Source organism: Nerophis ophidion, linkage group LG06, assembly GCF_033978795.1.
Source record: "Nerophis ophidion isolate RoL-2023_Sa linkage group LG06, RoL_Noph_v1.0, whole genome shotgun sequence".
In the NCBI taxonomy this organism is placed as follows: domain Eukaryota; kingdom Metazoa; phylum Chordata; class Actinopteri; order Syngnathiformes; family Syngnathidae; genus Nerophis; species Nerophis ophidion.
In genome coordinates this window covers 65,992,112-66,015,053 of record NC_084616.1, presented here as the reverse complement: position 1 = coordinate 66,015,053, position 22,942 = coordinate 65,992,112, and the positions used below count along the sequence as shown (strand labels likewise).

Here is a 22,942-nt window from a genome sequence, read left to right as displayed (position 1 = left end):
CGAACCGTGACCTCTGAACCGAGGTACGAACCGAACCGAAATTTTTGTGTACCGTTACACCACTAGTGTTTTATTGTACATAGTTAATATTTTAAATCCAACTTTTTTCATTTAAATGTAGATTTTGAGACACATGTTTTCTCTCAATATGGCCCATCGAATCAAAATATTTGCCCAGCTCTGAACTAACGAGTACAACAGTCTATACAAATATTTGAGGACTCCTTGGGTTATGTGATGTCACATCCTGTAGTAAATTACAAAAGATTGACTTTTGTGATCAGAATATTGCATCATGATTATTTTATTACTACTCATAAACCTCCGTCTCAGTACATAAATTTTCTTGACAATGGGTTGGCTGAAAAGTTGTAATATTGTTAGAAACCTTTTTAAGTTTTCAAATGTGTTATCTGACCAAGTGATCCTTCATGGCGAGGGTGTCATTTACTGTCTTCAGCTTGTTTGTTTATTGGCCCTTTACATGCTGTACAAATAAAATTCCTATCTAACTATCGTACGTATACAAATAAGACAAATGTATGATATTTACCTGTTTTTTAACATCAAGTGCTTCTGTGAGTTTTGAGTGTTTAGTAAAACAAGATGAAGAAATAATAATCCAATATTCTTCCAATTATTGGTGGAAAAAGCATGGCCAGCCAAGAAGAACGTAACATCTGCTACTCAATCCAGTCAATAACCTATCAGACGGATCACTTTTTGGCGATGGACAATTTGGCTCGATGTAATCTTTCCATCAACAAGCGATCAGTGGCAGAACATCTCGCCATGACTGTCGTTATTTCTGATTCGTTCCGCCGCTCAATGGCCGCATCTGCTGCCCCCTCGAGGTCACTGATGAGAAGAAGAGCAGGAGGCTTTTCTTTCCACCATAGAAACAAGACAAGGTGATATCTTACCTTATAGCCAGGTGACCTTTGACCTTCTGCTCAGGCGTCACTCTGGAAACATACTTCTTGGCTTCATACTTGTTATTTCTCTTCATGCAGACCTCCACAAAGGCCTGAAGACCACACGCATTAAATGTTCCTCAAGGAAGTTCCCATTATTTTTGTAGGGGGAGGGGCTTCCACTCACCAGGTAGCCAATCGGAGACTTTTTACTTTTTGAGAACTTCTCCAACTCGTCCCACTCCTCTTTCTCTGCCAAAGCCTTCAGTTTCAACCACCAATACCTGCAAGGAAACACATGCGTCACTTTCATCTCCACCCTTTAAACATCAAGTTTCATTTGACAAACTTTAATAATAGTCCACAATAGAAAGTTAAACGTAATTGACAAACAAACGTGACCATGTAGATATAGAAATTATACTGGGTGATACCTAATATAAGAGGAGGGACCCCACTGGGTAATAATTTAGTAATTAAAGATTGTTAAATAATACAAATATTACAATCAAAGATCCATAATACAATGCTGTTGCCTTGGACTTTTGCTCATGGAGGGCACACAAACATATTCCTAGTAAGAAGTCAAGTGAAACCAGAATGAAAATGTTCCATACATGGGCTGTTATCACTTGTGGAAATGGTTCCAATTTGGATTTTGAAAAAAGTTTTTTGAAAATTGAAAATTATTTAAACGGGGATAGCAGGTCCATTTTATGTGTCATACTTGATCATTTCGAGATATTGCCATATTTTTGCTGAAAGGATTTAGTAGAGAACATCGACGATAAAGTTCGCAACTTTTGGTCGCTAATAAAAAAGCCTTGCCTGTATCGGAAGTCGCAGACGATGATGTCACCCGTGTGAGGGCTCCTCACATCCTCACATTGTTTATAATGGGAGCCTCCAACAAAAAGAGCTATTTTCGGACCAGGAAAACAACAATTTCCCCATTAATTTGAACGAGGATGAAAGATTTGTGGCTGAGGATATTGATAGCGAAGGACTAGAAAAAAATAAATAAATAAATAAAGTTTAAAAAAAAAAGGCGATTGCATTGAGAGCGATTCAAATGTTTTTAGACACATTTACTAGGATAATTCTGGAAGATCCCTTATCTGCTTATTGTTTTAATAGTGTTTTAGTGAGATTTTAAAGATTGTAAAGACATACATCGAGGTTGGATGGCTGCGGTGAACACGCAGTGTCTCAGAGAGAAGCCGAGGGGCCAAGCTCACAGCTGCCTTTTTTGACATGACAGCTGTTGCAGGACGACGAATAATCCATTGATGTCTCCGGTAAGATATACATCACAATTTCCCCATCCAAAAACATGCTGGTTGACGTAGAGAAAACTTGTTCGCTTGACCGCTCTGCTTCACAACAAACAAAGAAACACCGGCTGTGTCTCGGTGCTGAAGACAGCTGCAATCCACCGCTTTCCACCAACAGCATTGTTCTTTATAGTCCCCATTATTAAATGAACAAATTGCAAAAGATTCAGCAACACAGATGTCAAAAATACTGTGTAATTACACCATGAACAGAGACGTCTTTTAGCTGTGTTTCGTGCAACGCTAATATTTCCTTACAGTCCGTGACGTCACGCGTACGCGTGCGTCATCATTCCGCAACGTTTTAAACAACAAACTTGCGGGAAATTTAAAATTGCAATTTAGTAAACTAAAAAGGCCGTATTGGCATGTGTTGGAATGTTAATATTTCATCATTAATATATAAACTATCAGACTGCGTGGTCGGTAGTAGTGGGTTTCAGTAGGCCTTTAAACCAGTGTGGGTGGCGTTGGGAGCAGGTGGATAAAGTGTCTTGCCCAAGGAGACAACAACAGCGACTAAAATGGCAGAAGCGGGGATTAAACCTGAAACCCTCAGGTTGCTGGCACAGCCGCCACAAACATATGCGCACGTGCACACACATTCGCAACCACACACAGGATCACGGTCAATAAAGGCGGTTTGTTCCGTGCAGGATTATACCGAGCATCATTGCTTACTTATGACGGTATCGTCTACCAAACATTTCCGCCCAGTTTGATTGAGGTAATATATGCTAACAGCTGATCACCACTTTGGAACTCAAGTTAATCACGATCATCGATCACAATTCTATAAGCGCCCGTCCGTAGCTCAAGGATACTTTGACTTGGTACAGAGCGACTGAGGACTGAACAGAGAGCATTCCTCACCTTTTGTCAGGTACTTTGAAGTCTCTGTAAAGTTGATCCGTCTGCTTGTAAAGTCCCAACACAAGCAAAGTTTCCATGGTTGCCTGAACAGAAAGTGACATTTCAGGGGTGAAGGCTGTTGTGTATGGTATGGATTTATATGCAATGTCAGGTCCAAAAGCCCCACCTATGTCTCTATTAGCAGAGAAAGACCCAGAAGCCCCGCCCATTTATCTACCTGTAGTGACATGCCCAAAAGCCCGGCCCCCTTCTCATCATCTAGTTTCTTCTGGAAGCGGAGGAGGCGCATCTCGTCTTCAGTGGCCTGCATAGGTGAACGTTGGTTGAAGTTCAGTGTCATTTTCATCACTGACACACATCAAGTTGTTCTGGTCAAGTTCTTCTTACCTTGGCAGCAAAGTCATTTTTGGCTTTATTGAATTCATCCACAGCACTCTGAAGGAGCGAAAGACGGCTGTCCAATCTCTATGCATACACACACACACACACATATACAGACACTCAGTGTGTGGCTGTCATGAAGTAAAATGTGCAGCGTTAAAAGTGACATGTGTGACATTATTATTATCAGACCAGACTGATTTTAAAGGTTCTATCCTACTTTTGTCAGGTTTATATTTTATTGATATTGCATCCTAATGAGGCATTATAGTAAGTTTATTTTAAAAAAGTACTATATTAATATCAAGTTGTGTACATGATAAATATTCTTTCAGATTCCACAGTCTGCTAAACACCTACTGTGTTGCAATTGCTCAGATATTGAGGGTCTACTCCAGCCCTTAAATGGATAAGTGCTAATAGTTGTAAGAAAAGTAAATAATTGAATATTGAATACAATTGGATGAATAATTGAGAATCCCGCATTCCCCGTACTTCGTTCATAAAACATGTGTAAGTGTACTTAGTTGTAAGCAGTGAGTATGAAGTATGTTTTTAGATCCCTGGAAAACAAAAAAATCAGTCCATTGCTGGCTTACTACGGTTTGGATGCAAAATTCTTTCACCAAAACACCTTTGGCTGCCATTTTCAAAAAAGACAAAACAAACTAAAGAAACTAGGAAATATAAACGTTGCACATCATGTAGCAAAAAAGTACAACATTTTAAACATACAAAGAAACATGTAACTTCAAAAGTCAAACCTTTTCTCTGTAACTGGCGGACACGTAATAGTTGGCCAGCTCTTGATGGTCGTCATCCTGGTTATAGAGATCTCTCAGTGTTTCTTGTTCTTGCAGTTTACAAAACTGACAGACACAAACGCGCACACACAAACACACACGCACACACAAACACACAAAAACACACACACAGATTAGATGATTTGACCAAGCAGTCAAAGTCAGCTATTAAAGAAAAGGTGCAAGAGAACCTGTCTGTAGAGACTCAAAGCGACGGGCTGATTTCTTAGAGTCATGAAGAAATCTCCTCTGTTCATCTCGTTCTTCAAGTAACTTACTACAGTGTACACTGAAACACGCAGGCACACACAGAAAGAGAAATAATTTATGTGTTTTTAGTCATTTCAGAGGTCATGTTAATCTACACACTGTGCTGTCATTCAACTTTCCAAAAGAGTTGTGTCTCTTTATTTGTCACACCTGCATGTAAAGTACAGTTTCCATGCACTTTCCCTAAGTCCATCGCTGGATAAACATGTGTCTCCCAAACACTAGGAGACTATAATGGTAAATTGATTTTACTTGTAGAGCTTTGACACTATTACCACATTTACCTACTGATGACGCATCATCATGAGCAAGTGGGGATTAAGTATCTTGCTCAAGGATACTGCAACGTGGTCACAGGGGGACTGAGGATCAAACCCACAACCTTCAGGTTGGCAGACAAGCCCTCTGCCACCTGAGCTAGACTGCCACCTGTTGTTATAATTTCAACTTGGTTAGCTATGTAGGTAGAGGGAGAGGTTTCTACATGCTAATAGCTAACTGACAAAGGTAGAAGTGGGCTAGTCAAATGGATAACATACCTTTATACATACGTTTCTGTATATACGCTGCACAAAACCCACCCGGAATTGACGCCATTAGAAATAACTTGTGTAGTAGAAAGATGTTCATTACGCTAAAAAAAGAGGCATCGTCTACGCTACACTAAAAACAAGACAACATTAAAACTATCATGGAGTATTGGGCCTGTTTGTAGGTATCGATGATCAAGGCTCTCCAGTCTTCTCTGTCTTCCGCCCTATGTATGAGTTCCATATTACTGATATTTCTATTAACATTTCTTAGGCTGTTGATAATACAGTGGGGCAAAAAAGTATTTAGACAGCCCCCGATTGTGCAAGTTCTCCCACTTAAAATGATGACATTGGTCTGTAATTTTCATCATAGGTACACTTCAACTGTGAGAGACAGAATGTGAAAAAAAAATCCAGGAATTCACATTGTAGGAATTTTAAAGAATTTATTTGTAAATTATGGTTCAAAGCTCTCACTGATAGAAGGAGGTTTTGGCTCAAAATCTCATGATACATGGCCCCATTCATTCTTTCCTTAACGCGGATCAATGGTCCTGTCCCTTTAGCAGAAAACAGCCCCAAAGCATGATGTTTCCACCCCCATGCTTCACAGTAGGTTTGATGTTGGTATAAACTCAACTCGTCGTGTTTGGAGGAAGAAGAATACTGAGTTGCATCCCAAGAACACCAAACCTACTGTGAAGCATGGGGGTGGAAACATCATGCTTTAGGGCTGTTTTTCTGCTAAGGGGACAGGACGATTGATCCGTGTTAAGGAAAGAATGAATGGGTACATGTATCGTGAGATTTTGAGCCAAAACCTCCTTTCATCAGTGAGAGCTTTGAATGGTTGACCAAATACTTATTTTCCACCATAATTTACAAATAAATTCTTTAAAATTCCTACAATGTGAATTTCTGGATTTCTTTCCACATTCTATCTCTCACAGTTGAAGTGTACCTATGATGAAAATTTCAGACCTCTGTCAGCATTTTAAGTGGGAGAACTTCGTTGTCGACTTGGAGCTTTCTTTCCTGCTAGTTTTCCAGTTAACATCAGTTTTTCTATGCTGTCTTTTCTAATGATATGTCCGTGGAATCTCAGCTGCCTATTTCGAATCGTTGCAATGAGAGATCTTCCTGTTATTGCCCACGCCAATCTATTCAAACTACAAAAACCATAAACATGCCTCTGAGATGCCTAAATGTATTGAGGACATCTTACACTATTTGTTGAATGTAATTTCTCTTATCGCCGCTATTTAAAGTCACACAGTTCACCCAGCCTGACAGAGTGAGACCTCTTTTTCATCTTACCTACAAATGATCTTTGTGCCCTATTCTTCCGTTTGGCTCAAGCGTTTGTTTATGCCATTGGTCCCCAAACTACGGCCCGCGGGCCAGATACGGCCCGCGAGCATCCAAAATCCGGCCCGCGGGTAGTACCAAGGAAAAAATATAAATAATATTATTTATTTGAACTTTTTTATCATTCTTATTTTTTAATATGTTCTTTTTCACACATCCATCAATCCATTTTCTACCGCTTGTTACTGAATCTCCTAGGCAGATACAGCACGCCAGCGTCCAAAATCCGGCCCGCGGGTAGTCCCGACTAAAAAAAAAATGGTATTTATAAAAATCTTTTAATCTGTCCTTTTTCACTCATCCTTCAATCCATTGTCTACCGCTTGTTACTGGGTCTCCTAGGCAGATACGGCACGCCAGCGTCCAAAATCCGGGCCGCAGGTAGCTACGACTATAAAAAAATAAAGAAATAAAAAAATATTTATTAATTTTTTTTAATCTGTCCTTCATCCATCCATCAATCCATTTTCTACCGCTTGTTATTGGGTTTCCTAGCCGCTCAAGCAAATCATATTGTCTAAAAAGGCATTTTCCCAGCGGTAACGGGACGTCATCACGCTTGCGCCACAAAGGCAGCAAGTGCGCTATCTTTCAGTCAATTAGTGCCCAAAGGGAAAAAATGGCGAAATCATTGGGGAAACATAAATTAGACTCCAAATGTAGAGTTTTTAAACATCAGTGGACATATGACTTTTGTTCAGTTTAAGGAAAAGATAGTTTAGACTGTATTTATTTATACATACAGTATATATACTGTATATATATATATATATATACTATATATATATATATATATATATATATATATATATATATATATATATATATATATATATATATATATATATATACATATATATATATATATATATATCTTGATTGGATTATCCAGAGAATAGTGCTCGATACCGTGGTAGAGCGCAATATGTAGGTGTGGGAAAAATCACAAGACTACTTCATCTCTACAGAACTGTTTCATGGGGGATTCCCTCCTGATGATTGAGGGAATCCCTCATGAAACAGTTCTGTAGAGATGAAGTAGTCTTGTGATTTTTCCCACACCTACATATATATATATATATATATATATATATATATATATATATATATATATATATATATATATATATATATATATATATATATATATATATATATATATATATATATATATATATATATATATATATATATATATATATATATATATCACGGCCCCTGGTCAAATTTTTTTAACGCAATACGGCCCCCGGGTCAAAAAGTTTGCGGACCCCTGCTCTATGCACTTGACGTTACGCATGTTTCTCTTATTTGTATTCTACCATACAGACTGAGGACACGCCCACCCCGCGTAAAGGAGACGCACCCACATAAGTTGTGAATGAAGGTCGGCTCATGTTATTCATTAATGAGGTAGACTTTGCCGTGGCATATTTTTTTTGTCTGTGTGAGAATCAGACATGGAGTTTTACTAACACTTGTGGTTGTCTTTAAAAATACATGAAAAATATAACATTTTAAATATGAAAAGGCATTATCAAATCAGGCCGCGGTAGATGTCCTGTATGTATGCATGCTATGATAGACTCTTATTCCCGGCTGTATGTGAATCCAAATGTAATCATAGAAAAGATAAAACTTTGTTTCCCTTGTTATTCCTGTATTGGCACCCTGAGTTTATTTGTGATGTTAAGAGTTCTGTTTAGTTCAACTAGTTTGTGAAGCTGTGGCCCGTCAGAGGGTCTTGCATCTGTACAGCTGTCTGTTTGCATGCGTACATGCATGTGAGCGAATCAGAGTTGACAGCTGATAGGTTGACATTACTGCAATTCTTGATGAAATCATCCTTGACCTTTGATAGTGTCTGGTAGACACAACATAATAAATGTATTATCTAGTAAATACATCTTTGTATGCATTGAACGTTTGTTGGCCCAAGGATTTCCTAATGTGGCTCATATGAACGGTCATTTTCCACTGTGGTCACGCTCGCAATTGATTCCCACCAAAGCAAAGACCAGATAAAGGAGGTGCATTTTGATTTTGAATAGCTATTTCAGAGTGGCATTATAGTCCTGTTATCCTCATCTCAAAGGTTGTTTCCAGTTGTCTCCAATTGAGGCAATCAGAATAGATCTGGTAGCTTTCGGTAAGTCTCTTGACATGTTATTATGTGTAATGAACACTGCATCCAAACTTGAAGTGTAACTTTAAGTTTCACCTTCCAGGGGCATTGGAGTTTGGTATGTATGAGCGAAATAATTAAGGTGATGGGAGAATGCGCGCAAGGCCTGATTTGACAGATAACGCCCACAATTAAAGTTTGCACCACCCATTTCTCGGATGAAAGTGACAGACTAACATCAAAGGGGAAAATGCTGCATGGCCAGGATCCACGCAACTGCACAAATTTGACTTAAGCACAAGGGAGAATTTGGCCCTTAGTGATGTCTCTGCGGTCGTCATTAGCAGGCTATTCTTACGTCTGTTGAAACAAATTAATTGTATCAAAATGGTCACGTATTTCTATACAGAAAAAGTTACTTCTATCGTAAGCGTTTTATAGCCCTAGTCTAAACATCTATCATATACAGACTGTACACTCAACATCAATCTATTTTATAATCACATGTTCTACCTTCAACCAATCCAACATGCTCTAAATCAGTTGTTTACATGCTGCTTTTAACACAGATCATGCAATAATTAGTATTTTATTGACATACCCAGGTCAGTATCTCCACTCTCTACCGCTTTACTAAGAGCCAGCTGACTCCTCTTCATCTTCAGCAGAAGAGGAACTTGCTCACCGGACCTAGCCTCTGAGTCCAATAGCTGGGGAACAAGCAATGATGTTAGCATTACATTAGTAAAACACATTTCTGTGAGGCAAAAAAAGATATTTGTCTGTGTGTGAGGGAGCGTTTGTACCTTGATGGCAAGCTCTGTGCGTCCGCATTCGTACGCTTTGGAAGCAATGTGTGAGTACGACACGCCAGGCGAGTCTCCCACCTTCAGACACACTGCTCTGGCTATGGCTTCATCTGAAAGGTCTTTCTGCTGCACCTATATAGGCCAACATGGAGAAGCACACAAAAATGAGTTCTTTGTTTGTCACAAGGTGGTTAATGGGAGGACTTAGAGAAAGTGGATCATACTTTGCATGCAGCCCAGTGCTTGAGAACTCTGCTGACTCCCTGATAATCTGGAATCTTCAGGTATCGACATATTTCTATCGCCAACTGATACATTTGACGGTACACCAACCTGCGCACACATATACACACACACAGTCAATATACCAAAGTCAACAAAAAGGTACATGTAAAGTGGATTTACCTGTCAATCAGCACCTGCAGGGTGATCTGTTTGAATCTGAGATCACATGTAAAGGAGCTCACTGAATACACATGTACAGTAGATTTATGAATAACATTTAAACGAATGCAAAATAAATTAACCGTAAAATATACTTTTTTGTTAAGCGAAGTCTATTTGACATGAATCTGATAGCATATTTAACTACAAAAAACATTTAGAGAGTGTAGACCTCTGCCAGGCCTTACCTCCCAATATTATAAAAGTCCTGAATGTGAACGATGATCCTGCGCACCCAAAAAATGTAATCACTTGTTTCTTATCTCTTTTCTGACTATTCTTGTAGTTGAATCAAAGTCCTCCCGTAACTTTGTGAGCCATCTTTAGCAAACAGAAATAAACAGAGTGAAGTCTTTTGTCAGTCATCCACTCTCTGACGGGGCTGCAAGCATACACACAATCTAACTGACAAACCAACGGGAACAATGAAACAACCTAAATATATAAGACATAAAAGATTAATTTAAACTAACTTGAACACTAAAAAAAAAAAAATTGATGACTGTCCCCGTTTACTAAAATTCGACTTTAGCATGAAATAATTTAAATTTTTCAGTAATTTTATTTTTTGTAACATATTATTGTTACTCCTTATCACAACTAAACTTGAACTTTATTGCCTTTTAAGAACTTAAAAAAAATAGTTGAAGTTCACACTTTAGTTGTGTCCCGGGTTTTCACTCAGTCCTGTTACCCAATCACATTACCCCCGCTGAAAAAAAATATTTCACAAGTCACATTAACCACATGAAGTTGCATCCATTATATTCTCTGCAGGCCATGGTGGCTGTTGTTTTTAAAACTATGTTTCACTATTTATATCAGACAAATAAGGGACAGGGTCCCAGTCCTGTTACTTTAGCACTGGTTCTTGTCCCACAATGTACAAAAGGTGGTTTTGGCCAAGACAAAAACTCCATAAAATACAGTACTTAAACCTCTAAATATCATTAAAACAAAGATCAAATGCCACTGTGTTTGAAAAAAAAAAATAAGTTTGAACTTGTGTTAGGATACTGTGTGTGTGTGAGTGGCAGACCCACACTGTTCTCTCTGACAGCATTTAGCACTCGCAGCTCTCGACAGGTTGACACAAAGTGTTCCGGACTGAAGTCTGTCAGGAAACATTTACCGAAAGACGCCGCCTAATGGATAAGTGATTATTTTAACACTTGTTAAAATCACACCACAAAATGTCATATTCACGATCAACAATAAATATTTCTCACCCGCAGCAGGGATTTCTGGGTATTGGGGTCATATTCATGTCCTGCCGCCTCCACACACTGTCTAACAGCCTCTCCCAGCATGTTTTGCTCCTTGATTTCACGCAGGTACTCGTCTGCCTTTTGACTGGATTTCTACACAAACACGCACACACAATCATTTTGGAAAAATAAACAGCTAATAAGACAGACAGAAGATGCAGATAAAACAATTGTAGTCTAAGCGTCCTCTAGCTCAGCCACCCCAAAAAGGTTGAGTTATTTCTAATCTAATTTTACAACAGCAGTACTTTAAGCAGATTTTCATATAGAACTGTTTTTTACATAGTTCTAAAGTTACAAATAACACTTTATTATTTTTTGTGTGCCAATCATAATTATTTTTTATTCAGATGAATCACACTTTTGACTATGGATATATCATGATTAATTACAGGTTATTACGCACTTGCATCATTTTAATTAATTTAAAAAAAACACCCAATATGTGGACGAAAAGGCAATTATATTGTCAGAGTATCAACCGAATTAAAAAAAAGAAGTTTTACTTCAATGTACTGCATTTCTTTGCCTAAAACTTGGTAACTAGTTTTAGCTAAGGTCCCATTAGGGTGTTTTTGGAAATGACATTTGCTGGTGACAGTCAAGAGTCTCCTCACTCGTCTTTGCACTAACGTATGCATTGACCTGATCACTGACCGTATAACAACCTGCTCTACCTTTAACACTCCGCGGTTATGATAAAGGAATATGTACGGGCAAAATAAATTGCGTGATGAATCTGCATTCATAAATGATTATTGTGATAATTTTTGTGATTTATCACATTCGTTAACTCATTATTTTTTACAGTCTTAGTCTTTTTACATGACGGCATGTAATTTTTGCATCTATATGGTCGATACCAGCGGTTCTCTGTATTGTGACTGGAGGAGTGATTATTACTTTGTAGACTATTTAGATTATTTTCCAATCTTTTCTAAAATGAAAATACATGAAAAATTACATCAAACGAAATGTAATTGGGGAGGAGCGATCATTTTATTGTCTGTGACGGAAGAAATAAAACTTTTGGCGTTACAAGAAGGTAACACTTCAGCTCTTGGGTGATATCTGCGCTCATCTTTCATACAACAACCAGCCGGCTTCCTTAACTCGTCAGCATACCGTGCAGAAGAAAAGACTGGCAAAGTGAGCAGTCAATTTTCATTCCATTGAGTTTGGTGACTACAGGTTAAACTCAAATAATTAGAATACCGTGCAAAAGTTAAACCATTTCAGCAATTTAACTTCAAATGCGTAACTAATATGTGATATAAACTCATTGCATGCAAAGTGAGATGTATAAAGCCTTTATTTGTTGTAATTTTTATGATCATGGCTCATTACAGATTTTGAAAACCCAACATTTTCTTAGATTGTCAATTTCAGGTTGTCATAAGGTGTAAACCACAATCATCAAAATTATATCAAAAGAATGCCTTAAATGTCTTGAGTTGCATGTTATTAGCCTATGTCAGTGGTTCTCAACCTTTTTTCAGTAATTTACCCCCTGTGAACATTTTTTTAATTCAAGTATGCCCTAATCAGAGCAAAGCATTTTTGGTTGAAAAAAAGAAATAAAGAAGTAAAATACAGCACTATGTCATCAGTTTCTGATTTATTTAATTTTATTACAGTGCAAAATATTGCTCATTTGTAGTAGTCTTTCTTGAACTATTTGGAAAAGAAGATATAAAAATAACTAAAAACTTGTTGAAAAATAAACAAGTGATTCAATTATAAATAATGATTTCTACACATAGAAGTAATCATCAACTTAACTTAGGGGATTGTAATAAAGATCCATCTAAACATTTCTTCACAAAAAAAGAAATCTTTAACATCAATATTTATGGAACATGTCCACAAAAAATCTAGCTGTCAACACTGAATATTGCAATGTTGCATTTCTTTTCACAGTTTATGAATTTACATTCACATTTTGTTGAAGTATTATTCAATAAATATACTTATAATTGAATTGTTGCTATTTTTAGAATATTTAAAAAAAATCTCATGTACCCCTTGGTATACCTTCAAGTACCCTTAGGGGTACGCATACCCCCATTTGAGAACCACTGGCCTATGTAATATATTTGTTTCACATTGTTAAACCTAATTGCTGGAATAAACAAATCTTTGCACGATATCATATTATTTTGATTTCCACCTGTATATATGCCTGTAGGTAGAAATTCAGTTTGCAGTTTTAGGTCATTTTTGTCCCGTTAAAATCTTGTATGATAAACAACTTTTACAAATTCAAAACAATCACAGTGCTAATATTCGTTAACCTGTCAATGGGATTGTCTATTGTATGTTAGCATTAAGTTAACATCATTAATATGATGTTAATGTACTCTCCTTTTTGTGCTCAGTGTGCTTAGTTAACTTAATTGTGGAGACTATCAGTTAACAACCTCAGGTTGGAAGTTTCTTTCATCTTTAAGTTAAAGGACTGTTTACCGATCAGCCAAACTAAATTCTAACATTTAGGGAGGGCGGAACACTATATGTAAATAAACCAAATGTGTACAAAGTGCAAATAGTTTTACATTGTAGTAATAAAATAAACAATGTTAGTGACTGTAGTCTATGTCCACTTTTGTGAGGTGCAGCAAAATATTGTTAACCAAACATACAAACAAATATCCAAAAGATGCGATATTCTTGCTCTTGAAAAATGTTGACAATAATAACACAACATTTTTCTTAAATATATGTATAACTTTTTTCAGCCTTTTAAAAAATATATACTGTATGAATCACAACCAAATATGCATGCTCTAGCCACCATCTTTGGGGCAATCATATCATATGTGCATACCCTCTAATGAAGAGGAGAGTTGGCTGAGCATACACACTGTGCAGACAAGGGGAAACTGAGACACTACCTCATATTCGCGGTGGGCCTCCAGCAGCAGCGCTCCAGGTGCCATGGAAGCAATTTTGAAGATGTCCTGACAGACAAGAGGAACCTCCTGGAGAAGCTCCTGATTGGTTGCGCTTATAATCCGAACGCCATCCAGCTCTCCGACGCAAACGCACTGACTTTCTAGAGGGAATCTGAAGCGGTGGTTAAGGGTCACACACTACTTCACAGAAATTTGAACAAAAGACCAAAACACTAATAGTTACACAAGAGAGAAACTTGGCAGGATACTGGATGATGTCATTACACTGTCCAACCACTAAGAGGAGGCGATCCCACATCATAACCACGGCTGGCTGCTGGGATTTTGACCTGCGACACCTGGCAACACACACACACACACACACACACGTAAAGTTTATTGCGGGGAAGATTACCTAGCATGCACACACACACACACACAGGTAAGATCTAGTACACGGATGGTAAGCAGGTAGTTGGACATATAGTACATACCAGACCATCTGTTTGGGTGGCGTCCTCACTTTAGTGTCAGCCTGACTCAGTTTGTCCTAAGGACACATTTATTCATCAATCATCCAGTGAGAGCCCATGCCTCCAAAGAGATGCTTCATACAGTGGGGCAAAAAAGTATTTAGTTAGCCATCGATTCTTCTTCCTCCAAACACGACGAGTTGAGTTTATACCAAAATGGACACATGGATGATACAGCAGAGGATTGGGAGAATGTCATGTGGTCAGATGAAACCAAAATAGAACTTTTTGGTATAAATTCAACTTGTCGTGTTTGGAGGAAGAAGAATACTGAGTGGCATCCCAAGAACAACTTTCCTACTGTGAAGCATTGGGGTGGAAACATCATGCTTTGAGGCTGTTTTTCTGCTAAGGGGACAGGACGATTGATCCGTGTTAAGGAAATAATGAATGGGGCCATGTGTCGTAAGATTTTGAGCCAAAACCCCCTTCCATCAGTGAGAGCTTTGAATTAATGACCAAATACTTATTTTCCACCATAATTTACAAATACATTCTTTAAAATTCCTACAATGTCAATTCTTGGATTTTTTTTTTCACATTCTGTCTCTCACAGTTGAAGTGTACCTATGATGAAAACTACAGACCTCTGTCATCATTTTAAGTGGGATAACTTGCACAATCGGTGGCTGACTAAATACTTTTTTGCCCCACTGTATGTGAATAGACAATATAGAGTTTTACCTGAAGGTTGGAGTAACCCATCCACACGTGTCCAGTGTCAGTGAAAAGAGCCAGATACTTGTAACTAAACGACACACACATATGGACCACATTGCCAGACTGAGGACTGAGACCTGGAGCACACTGAAATAATAGCACATGACATCATGTTACTTCCTGTCCGTCTGAACACATGTCTAACTGTCTGTCTCACCACTGCAGTGCAGGACGTATTGTCAAGGATGTACAGTTCCATCCCAATGACCAGCAAGACTTTAGTCTGGCGGTCCTGAGTGAGGACAGACCAGCAAGAAGGCAAACCCTGCAGGCCTAACGTGCAAGACGGACAACGTGAGAAAGTGATGCCAGGGCGCATGGTCACACAGGGGAGGTGTTACCTGGAACAGCGGGTAATCTCCTCAGTTTCAGATCACTGATGTTGGTTGCCAAGGTGAAGCGAAAAGAGCCCGTTACTATGGCAACACCTGTCCCATAAGGAGAATGGAACACTTTGGCTTCTAAAGCCTGAGACTGGACCACTTCCTACAGATCAAGGACATAAGGTTTATCATGCATACTAAACGTAATAACAAATGGGTACTTTACCTGTCCCATGCTGAAGTGTCTCTTGAAGGATCCAAACAGGTCATAGATCAGAACTGAACCATCTTCTTGTATACACAACAACTCATCAGAGACTGTCCAACCTAGCTGAATCACAGGGCCGCTCTTCCACTACCACACACAGACACACACGCACGCACACGCACGCACACACGCGCACACACACACGCACAATGTCAGCACACCATGATTGGGCCGAAAAGGACAAGGAGAAGTGAATTATTTGGTTTAATGTCACACGTGCTTACCGGGAAACTGGCAATCACAACGCCAGAAGCGGAATAAATTTCCAACTGAGGACGAGCACTTGGAGAACGTCTCACAGGTTCTCTGAGGAGAGCTGTTACACAATCAAACAAACAAAAAACAGCTGTAGCGCCAACTGTATTTGTGGATATTTCAATGGATTCATTGCTGGCCGATACAAATATATGCAGAAACATTCAATTCATGCAATCACTCCTCTCACAAGTCATTAAATTAAGACACCCGTTACTTTGCATAACATAATCATAAAGAATCCAAATAATACTGAAAATATTTTACATACTAAGAAAAAAATGTGTAATAATAATATAATTGATCATATGCAATTGCTCCTCTTGTAATTAATTAGTAACAGAAGCAGCTTTCTACTCTTCTCCTGTACACACTGGATTTTTATTTCTGTTTTGTTTTCTTGCTGGGTTGAAAAGAGAAATCCATCGACACGGTGTCGGATCAACAATTAGTCTCCAGACAGAAAGGTGTGACAGGGTGAAAAGGATGTAATACAATGCATCATCACAAGTAGCCCTGCAAGCAAACAGACAGAATACTTGTCTTCACAACCCCATTGACATCACTACAGATTAGATGGTTAACATAAACTATCTACTGAACAAATACAGTCAATTATGGGTGTCAGAGTGGCCATGAATGAGTGGTCCTAATATTTCTTAATCTCTGAGGATATCTGGAGTACATCGCCAGCAACCGATGCCGGTGAATATGAAGATGGGGTCTTCCAAGATTCTTCTCCAGCCTTCATTAAAATATCCTCACACCAGGGATAGTTTGCCTCCGTAAGTGGTCAAAAAACGCATACTTTTGCCGGTAGGTTTGATCATGTATTCAATCTTGAAGAGAGAGTATTTGGAAGGAGTGAGCTTCATGCTAATACAATTTACGATGCACTCAATCTTCTGGTTAAGGGCCAGACAGGTCACAAGTGACAATGGAGAGTTTCATTATATGTGTCTCCACTCTAGTATTTATGTTAGAACAATACACAACCCTGGAGCTAAGAAGCAGCAGTGCTCAACCTAATCAACAGGCTTCCTGTTCTACCTAGTTGAGGTAGTAAGTACACAAGAACACGTAAACAGAATTAACGGCGACAGAGGGATGGAGAAACTTATGGCAGGAATGAAAAGAAAATAGGAGGCGTTCATTGTCAGCAGCAAGGAAAACCTAATGAGGAAGTAGACATACAGGGCAGGTAAAGGGCTAGACATCTCAAGCAGTCCAGCCCTGTACATACCGGCTTCGAACTGATGACTGAAAATCTCCACTGATTGGGAGTATAGTTCAGAACCGCTATCCATCAAGCTACAATAAATTGGTATGTTTTTGGAGACTGGCTGCCCTATGCACCTAGGCTGTGGGAAGTCTATTTAGCATGCTGTACTGACCTGCTGGGGTGGATGTGGTGTTCGTGTGTGGGTGATGTTCAGAGTTCGCAGTGTCATGAACGTACCACGCCTGAAAGGTGATTGCCGAATAAAGAGGACGTGTTGTTACAGAAATAAGGGAGGAATATAGATGTGCATGAGGGAGGAACCAGTTAAGTGTTGGAACTGAGCTGTAAATGGTTATACTTGACTAGTGCTTTTCTACCTTTTTTTTTAAGGAACTCAAAGCGCTTTGACACTATTTCCACATTCACCCATTCACACACACATTCACACACTGATGGCGGGAGCTGCCATGCAAGGCGCGAACCAGGACCCATCAGGAGCAAGGGTGAAGTGTCTTGCTCAAGGACACAACGGATGTGACCAGGATGGTAAAAGGTGGGGATTGAACCACTTACCCTCAGATTACTGGCACGGCCACTCTACCAACTTCGCCACGCCGTCCCCTATGTTAGCATAGATTGTCAATAAAAGTTAAAATAGAGTGTCTGACTTTGTGTGCACTTCCATCACACGGCATAACTGCCTGGCATCCCTTACACATAAAAAATGTGCTTGTTTGTTGTATTCTGATGTTCTCACAGGTATAAACATGTTACTGTCAGAAGTTAATAAGCTGTGCTGTTATATTTTGCAGCTCCAGACTATTTTTATTTGCTGGAATGGCTCTTTTGAGAGTAAAGGTTGCCAACACCCGGTTTAGAGTGAATACACTGTTAGTGTACATGCATTGTGAGTGTAGCTAATGCATGTAGTGTACCAATAGTGTACTTGCATTGTGAGTATGCCTTAAGTTAAGTAAAAGTTAAAGTACCAATGATTGTCACACACACACTAGGTGTGGTGAAATTTGTCCTCTGCATTTGACCCATCCCCTTGATCATCCCTGGGAGGTGAGGGGAGCAGTGGGCAGCAGCGGTGCCGCGCCTGGGAACCATTTATGGTGATTTAACCCCCAATTCCAACCCTTTATGCTGAGTGCCAAGCAGGGAGGCAATGGGTCCCATTTTTTTATAGTCTTTGGTATGACTCGGCCAGGGTTTGAACTCCAAACCTACCGATCTCAGGGCGGACACTCTAACCCAGGGGTAGGGAACCTATGGCTCGCGAGCCAGATGTGGCTCTTTTGATGACTGCATCTGTCTCTCGGATAAATCTGAGCTGACATTGCTTAACACAATAAGTAACGAATAATTCCACTTGTAATCACAGTGTTAAAAATAACGTTCAAAATATAAAACATTCTCATGCATTTTTAATCCATCCATCCGTTTTCTACCGCACCTGTTCAAGAAATTGCGTTAAAGGTAAGAAGTTATTTATTTATTGTTGGTTAGTGTGGGGCTTGCCCTCCCGGGGGTTCTTCAGACCACCAAGCACCGACATGAAAGCCTGTTTCAGGGTTACAATATTCCAGCAATTGTCTTTTTCTCTTTCGTTCTCGCTCGCGCTCTGGCTCCAGCCCCAGCCCCAACCCCGTCTCTCCTCCTGGCTGTTGCTTATAACAGAGCGACAGATGATTAGATAACAAGACCCAGGTGGGCCATCCACACACCTGTCACTGATTTCAAGGCCGATCCTGGCAGGCCACGCCCCCTCCACATTTAGCTTCAGAATAACAATGATATTACAAAGAATAAGAGACCTATTATACTCTAGAAATATTGATCTTACTTAAAAATGCACGCGTTTAGTTGTGTTCAGTGTTAAAAAAATATTATATGGCTCTTAAGTAAACACATTCCAAAATATTTGGCTTCTTGGCTTTTTCAGTCAAAAAGGTTCCCGACCCCTGCTCTAACCAATAGGCCACTGAGTAGACTTAAGTGTGTAGTGTACCAATAGAGTACTTGCATTTAGGGCTGAGCGATATATCGATATACTCGATATATCGCAGGTTTGTCTCTGAGCGATATGAAAAAATGACTATATCGTGATATTCGAGTATATGTCCTCACACAGTTGCTTTTAGCTGAGGTCATTACACTACATGCGTTTCCCACTCTTTCTTGTCCCTCCTTCTCACAGACACATAAACAAGCGCACCTTCTTACATACGTCTCGCATGCACCGTCACACGCCCACCCCGAGCAGAGTGATAGTGACATGGGTAACATTAACTGTGATGCTAACAGTGCGTTGTGAGTGGTAATACGAGAGACAGAAAGTACGAATCTGGTAACAAATGGAGAAATAATGAATTCCCAAGAAAAGCAGCACGGGGTTCATCTTCTGGCGGTGGTTTGGCTTCCAGCGGCAATATGTTGAACAATTATGTGGCAAAAGCTTTGCTACAAAAAGTAGCAGCACTGCTAATTTGTAGCATCATTTGAAAAGTCATCCGCTAGAGCAGGGGCGCTCACACTTTTTCTGCAGGTGAGCTACTTTTCAATTGACCAAGTCGAGGAGATCTACCTCATTCCTATTTATAATTTATATTTATTTATTTATGAAAGAGACATTTTTGTTAACAAGTTAATGGTGTTTAATGATAATACAAGCATGTTTAACACACATAGATTCCTTTCTTTCATGAAGACAAGAATATAAGTTGGTGTATTTGATTCTGATGACTTGCATTGATTGGAATTAGACAGTGGTGCTGATAACGTCCGCATTTTCAAATGGAGGAAAAAAAAAGTCCTCCTTTCTGTCCAATACCACATGAAAGTGGTTGGATTTGGCATCTCATTTGTCCAACTTGCATACTCGTTTTTAAACACTTTGTTATGAGAGTAGCATATGTGTGTGGCCCTTTAATGTCTGGCAGCAGGTGAGTGACGTCAGTGAGTGTGCGGGTGGGCAAGCAAGTGAGAAAGCGGTCGCTGAGTGCGGGGGAGAAATACATTGGCATCAAACTCCGTAGCTTGCTAGCTTGTGCACGCTAGCTTTCTAAGACTCTTATTTTGTTAGCACAGGCAGGATGAAACAGGTCTTTTATGGTGAAGACAGGAACTGTGCAGTCGGTCTTTAGAGTTTTGACAGTAGGTACGGAGTCTCTAGAAATAAAATGTGTTTCTCTGCGTCCGCCCTGTTAGTGATTTTTTTCTTAAATATGAGCTCGCAGCAGCCAGCGTCATCTCACAAGATCCTCGGGTGCCGAGAATGTCAAACAACTGACGAAAGTGAAGTCTTGGTATGATTGATGATTGCTCATTTTTATGTATATTTTTTAATGCCTGGTTTGAGATCGACTGACACACCCTCCGAGATCGACCAGTCGACCGCGATCGACGTAATGCCCATCCCCTGCGCTAGAGAATAAAGAGTGCTTGAAACTGCATGTCAACATCTCCGTTCAATTTACCAAAAAGTTCTATTTTGGTTTCATCTGACCACATGACATTCTCCCAATCCTCTGCTGTATCATCCATGTATCCATTTTGGTATAAACTCAACTCGTCGCGTTTGGAGGAAGAAGAATACTGAGTTGCATCCCAAGAACACCATACCTACTGTGAAGCATGGGGGTGGAAACATCATGCTTTGGGGCTGTTTTTCTGCTAAAGAGACAGGACGATTGATCCGTGTTAAGGAAAGAATGAATGGGGCCATGTATCGTGAGATTTTGAGCCAAAACCTCCTTTCGTCAGTGAGAGCTTTGAATGGTCGACCAAATACTTATTATCCACCATTCTTTAAAATTCCTACGATGTGAATTCCTGGATTTTTTTTCACATTCTATCTCTCACAGTTGAAGTGTACCTATGATGAAAATTACAGACCTCTGTCATCATTTTAAGTGGGAGAACTTGCACAATCGGCGGCTGACTAAATACTTTTTTGCCCCACTGTATGACACATAGAATGGACCTGCTATACCCGTTTAAATAAGAATATCTCATTTCAGTAGGCCTTTTAATGCCTGTAGTGTACATGCATGGTGTGTGTACCTATAGGTCCGCCATAAGGTGCTGCCGCCACCAAGCAGTCTTTTAGTCCATCTCTCAGGTTCCAGCTCATCACGTACAGTTCTGTTTTACTGCATGGACACAAGCAAACACACACAATCTGTCGGATTAATTAACAGTGTCTCCTAGTGTGTGAATGTGAGTGTGAATGTGAGTGTGAATGTTGTCTGTCTATCTGTGTTGGCTCGCTGATGAGATGACAACTTGTCCAGGGTGTACACCGCCTTCCGCCCGATTCTAGCTGAGATAGGCACCAGCGCTCCCCACGACCCCAAATGGAATAAGCGGTAGGAAATGGATGGATGGATGTGACTATGAAAGTATGATTAAATATTTACATGAATCCTTTTCATTACAACGTTAATGTCAGATGTTTGTAACGATGCAAATGTCAACTTAATTGAATATGAGAGCTAAACGGGTAACAAAAATAGTAGTTTGTGAGGATATCTGTGGCTAAGTCGAATGTTTATTATTAATAGTAGCACTAGTGAGTTGTGCATCGACCTCCTGTTTTTGTGATGATGATGATGAGTAACTTACCGGTAAAAAGCTTCTCCTAGCGGATTCCAGTTGGCTGTTATCAGCGCCATGCTGATATAATATTTATTTAATTAGGCCGACAATTGTACGATGTAACAATATGTTTTGAAATAATATATTTACTCCGGCAAGATTGGTCAGCTGATCACTTCTTCTTCGTCTACTTCCTCATATTTTTTTTTCTTTCGGCACACAACTTGATAAGTAAACTACCGCCACCTACTGGACAGGAGTGTGATTCAGTTTGGTGGCAGAGAAGTGGGGAAAAGTATATGGCGCGATAAAGCATGATATGAGCATTTTATGACTATACAAACAATACAGTAACCCTCCTGTATTGACATTTCAGTTAATAATTACAGAGGACAAAAAAGCATGCCATGTTTAACCCTTAAGTTACTGGTAAAAATGTTGCTTTAATTTTACATATATAGATATGTGGATTGATAGATAGATAAATAGATAGATAGATAGATAGATAGATAGATAGATAGATAGATAGATAGATGGATAGATAGATAGATAGATAGATAGATAGATAGATAGATAGATAGATAGATAGATAGATAGATAGATAGATAGATAGATGGATAGATAGATAGATAGATAGATAGATAGATAGATAGATAGATAGATAGATAGATAGATAGATAGATAGATAGATGGATGGATGGATAGATAGATAGATAGATAGATGGATAGAAAGATAGATAGATAGATAGATAGATAGATAGATAGATAGATAGATAGATAGATAGATAGATAGATAGATAGAAAGATAGATAGATAGATAGATAGATAGATAGATAGATAGATAGATAGATAGATAGATAGATAGATAGATAGATCAATGGATTGATGGATAGTACTTGATCCGTGGACAAAAAAAGCATGCTGTGTTTAACCCTTAAGTTACTGGTAAAAATGTTGCTTTAATTTTACATATATAGATAGATGGATAGATAGATAAATAGAT

General features: G+C 39.1%; 1 protein-coding gene across 1 annotated transcript; it reads right to left on the bottom strand.

The window, feature by feature from the left end:
- Window positions 1-272: 272 nt before the first annotated feature.
- On the bottom strand, window positions 273-22,156 carry vps16 (VPS16 core subunit of CORVET and HOPS complexes). The gene is made up of 24 exons (XM_061904638.1): window positions 21,967-22,156; window positions 21,406-21,494; window positions 16,085-16,176; window positions 15,819-15,947; window positions 15,611-15,755; window positions 15,427-15,542; window positions 15,234-15,356; window positions 14,511-14,566; window positions 14,286-14,375; window positions 14,017-14,188; window positions 11,084-11,215; window positions 10,872-10,999; window positions 9,816-9,851; window positions 9,635-9,743; window positions 9,408-9,542; window positions 9,203-9,311; window positions 4,497-4,594; window positions 4,267-4,371; window positions 3,509-3,586; window positions 3,339-3,425; window positions 3,122-3,204; window positions 1,102-1,198; window positions 924-1,027; window positions 273-858 (listed from the first exon to the last, which is right to left on the bottom strand). The coding sequence occupies exons 1-24, from the start codon at window positions 22,014-22,016 to the stop codon at window positions 717-719; spliced, it is 2,505 nt and encodes an 834-aa protein (XP_061760622.1). The 5' UTR covers window positions 22,017-22,156; the 3' UTR covers window positions 273-716.
- Between the last annotated feature and the right edge of the window lie 786 nt (window positions 22,157-22,942).

Bases quoted from the DNA above. Each gene is read 5' to 3' on its own strand.
- vps16 (XM_061904638.1), bottom strand. From the start codon at position 22,016: ATGGCGCTGATAACAGCCAACTGGAATCCGCTAGGAGAAGCTTTTTAC. The intron at 15,756-15,818 runs GTAAAGTACCCA...CTTGATCTGTAG, and splicing joins GACACTTCAGCATGGGACAG to GAAGTGGTCCAGTCTCAGGC. The intron at 3,205-3,338 runs GTAGATAAATGG...CTTTCTGTTCAG, and splicing joins TTTTGGGCATGTCACTACAG to GCAACCATGGAAACTTTGCT.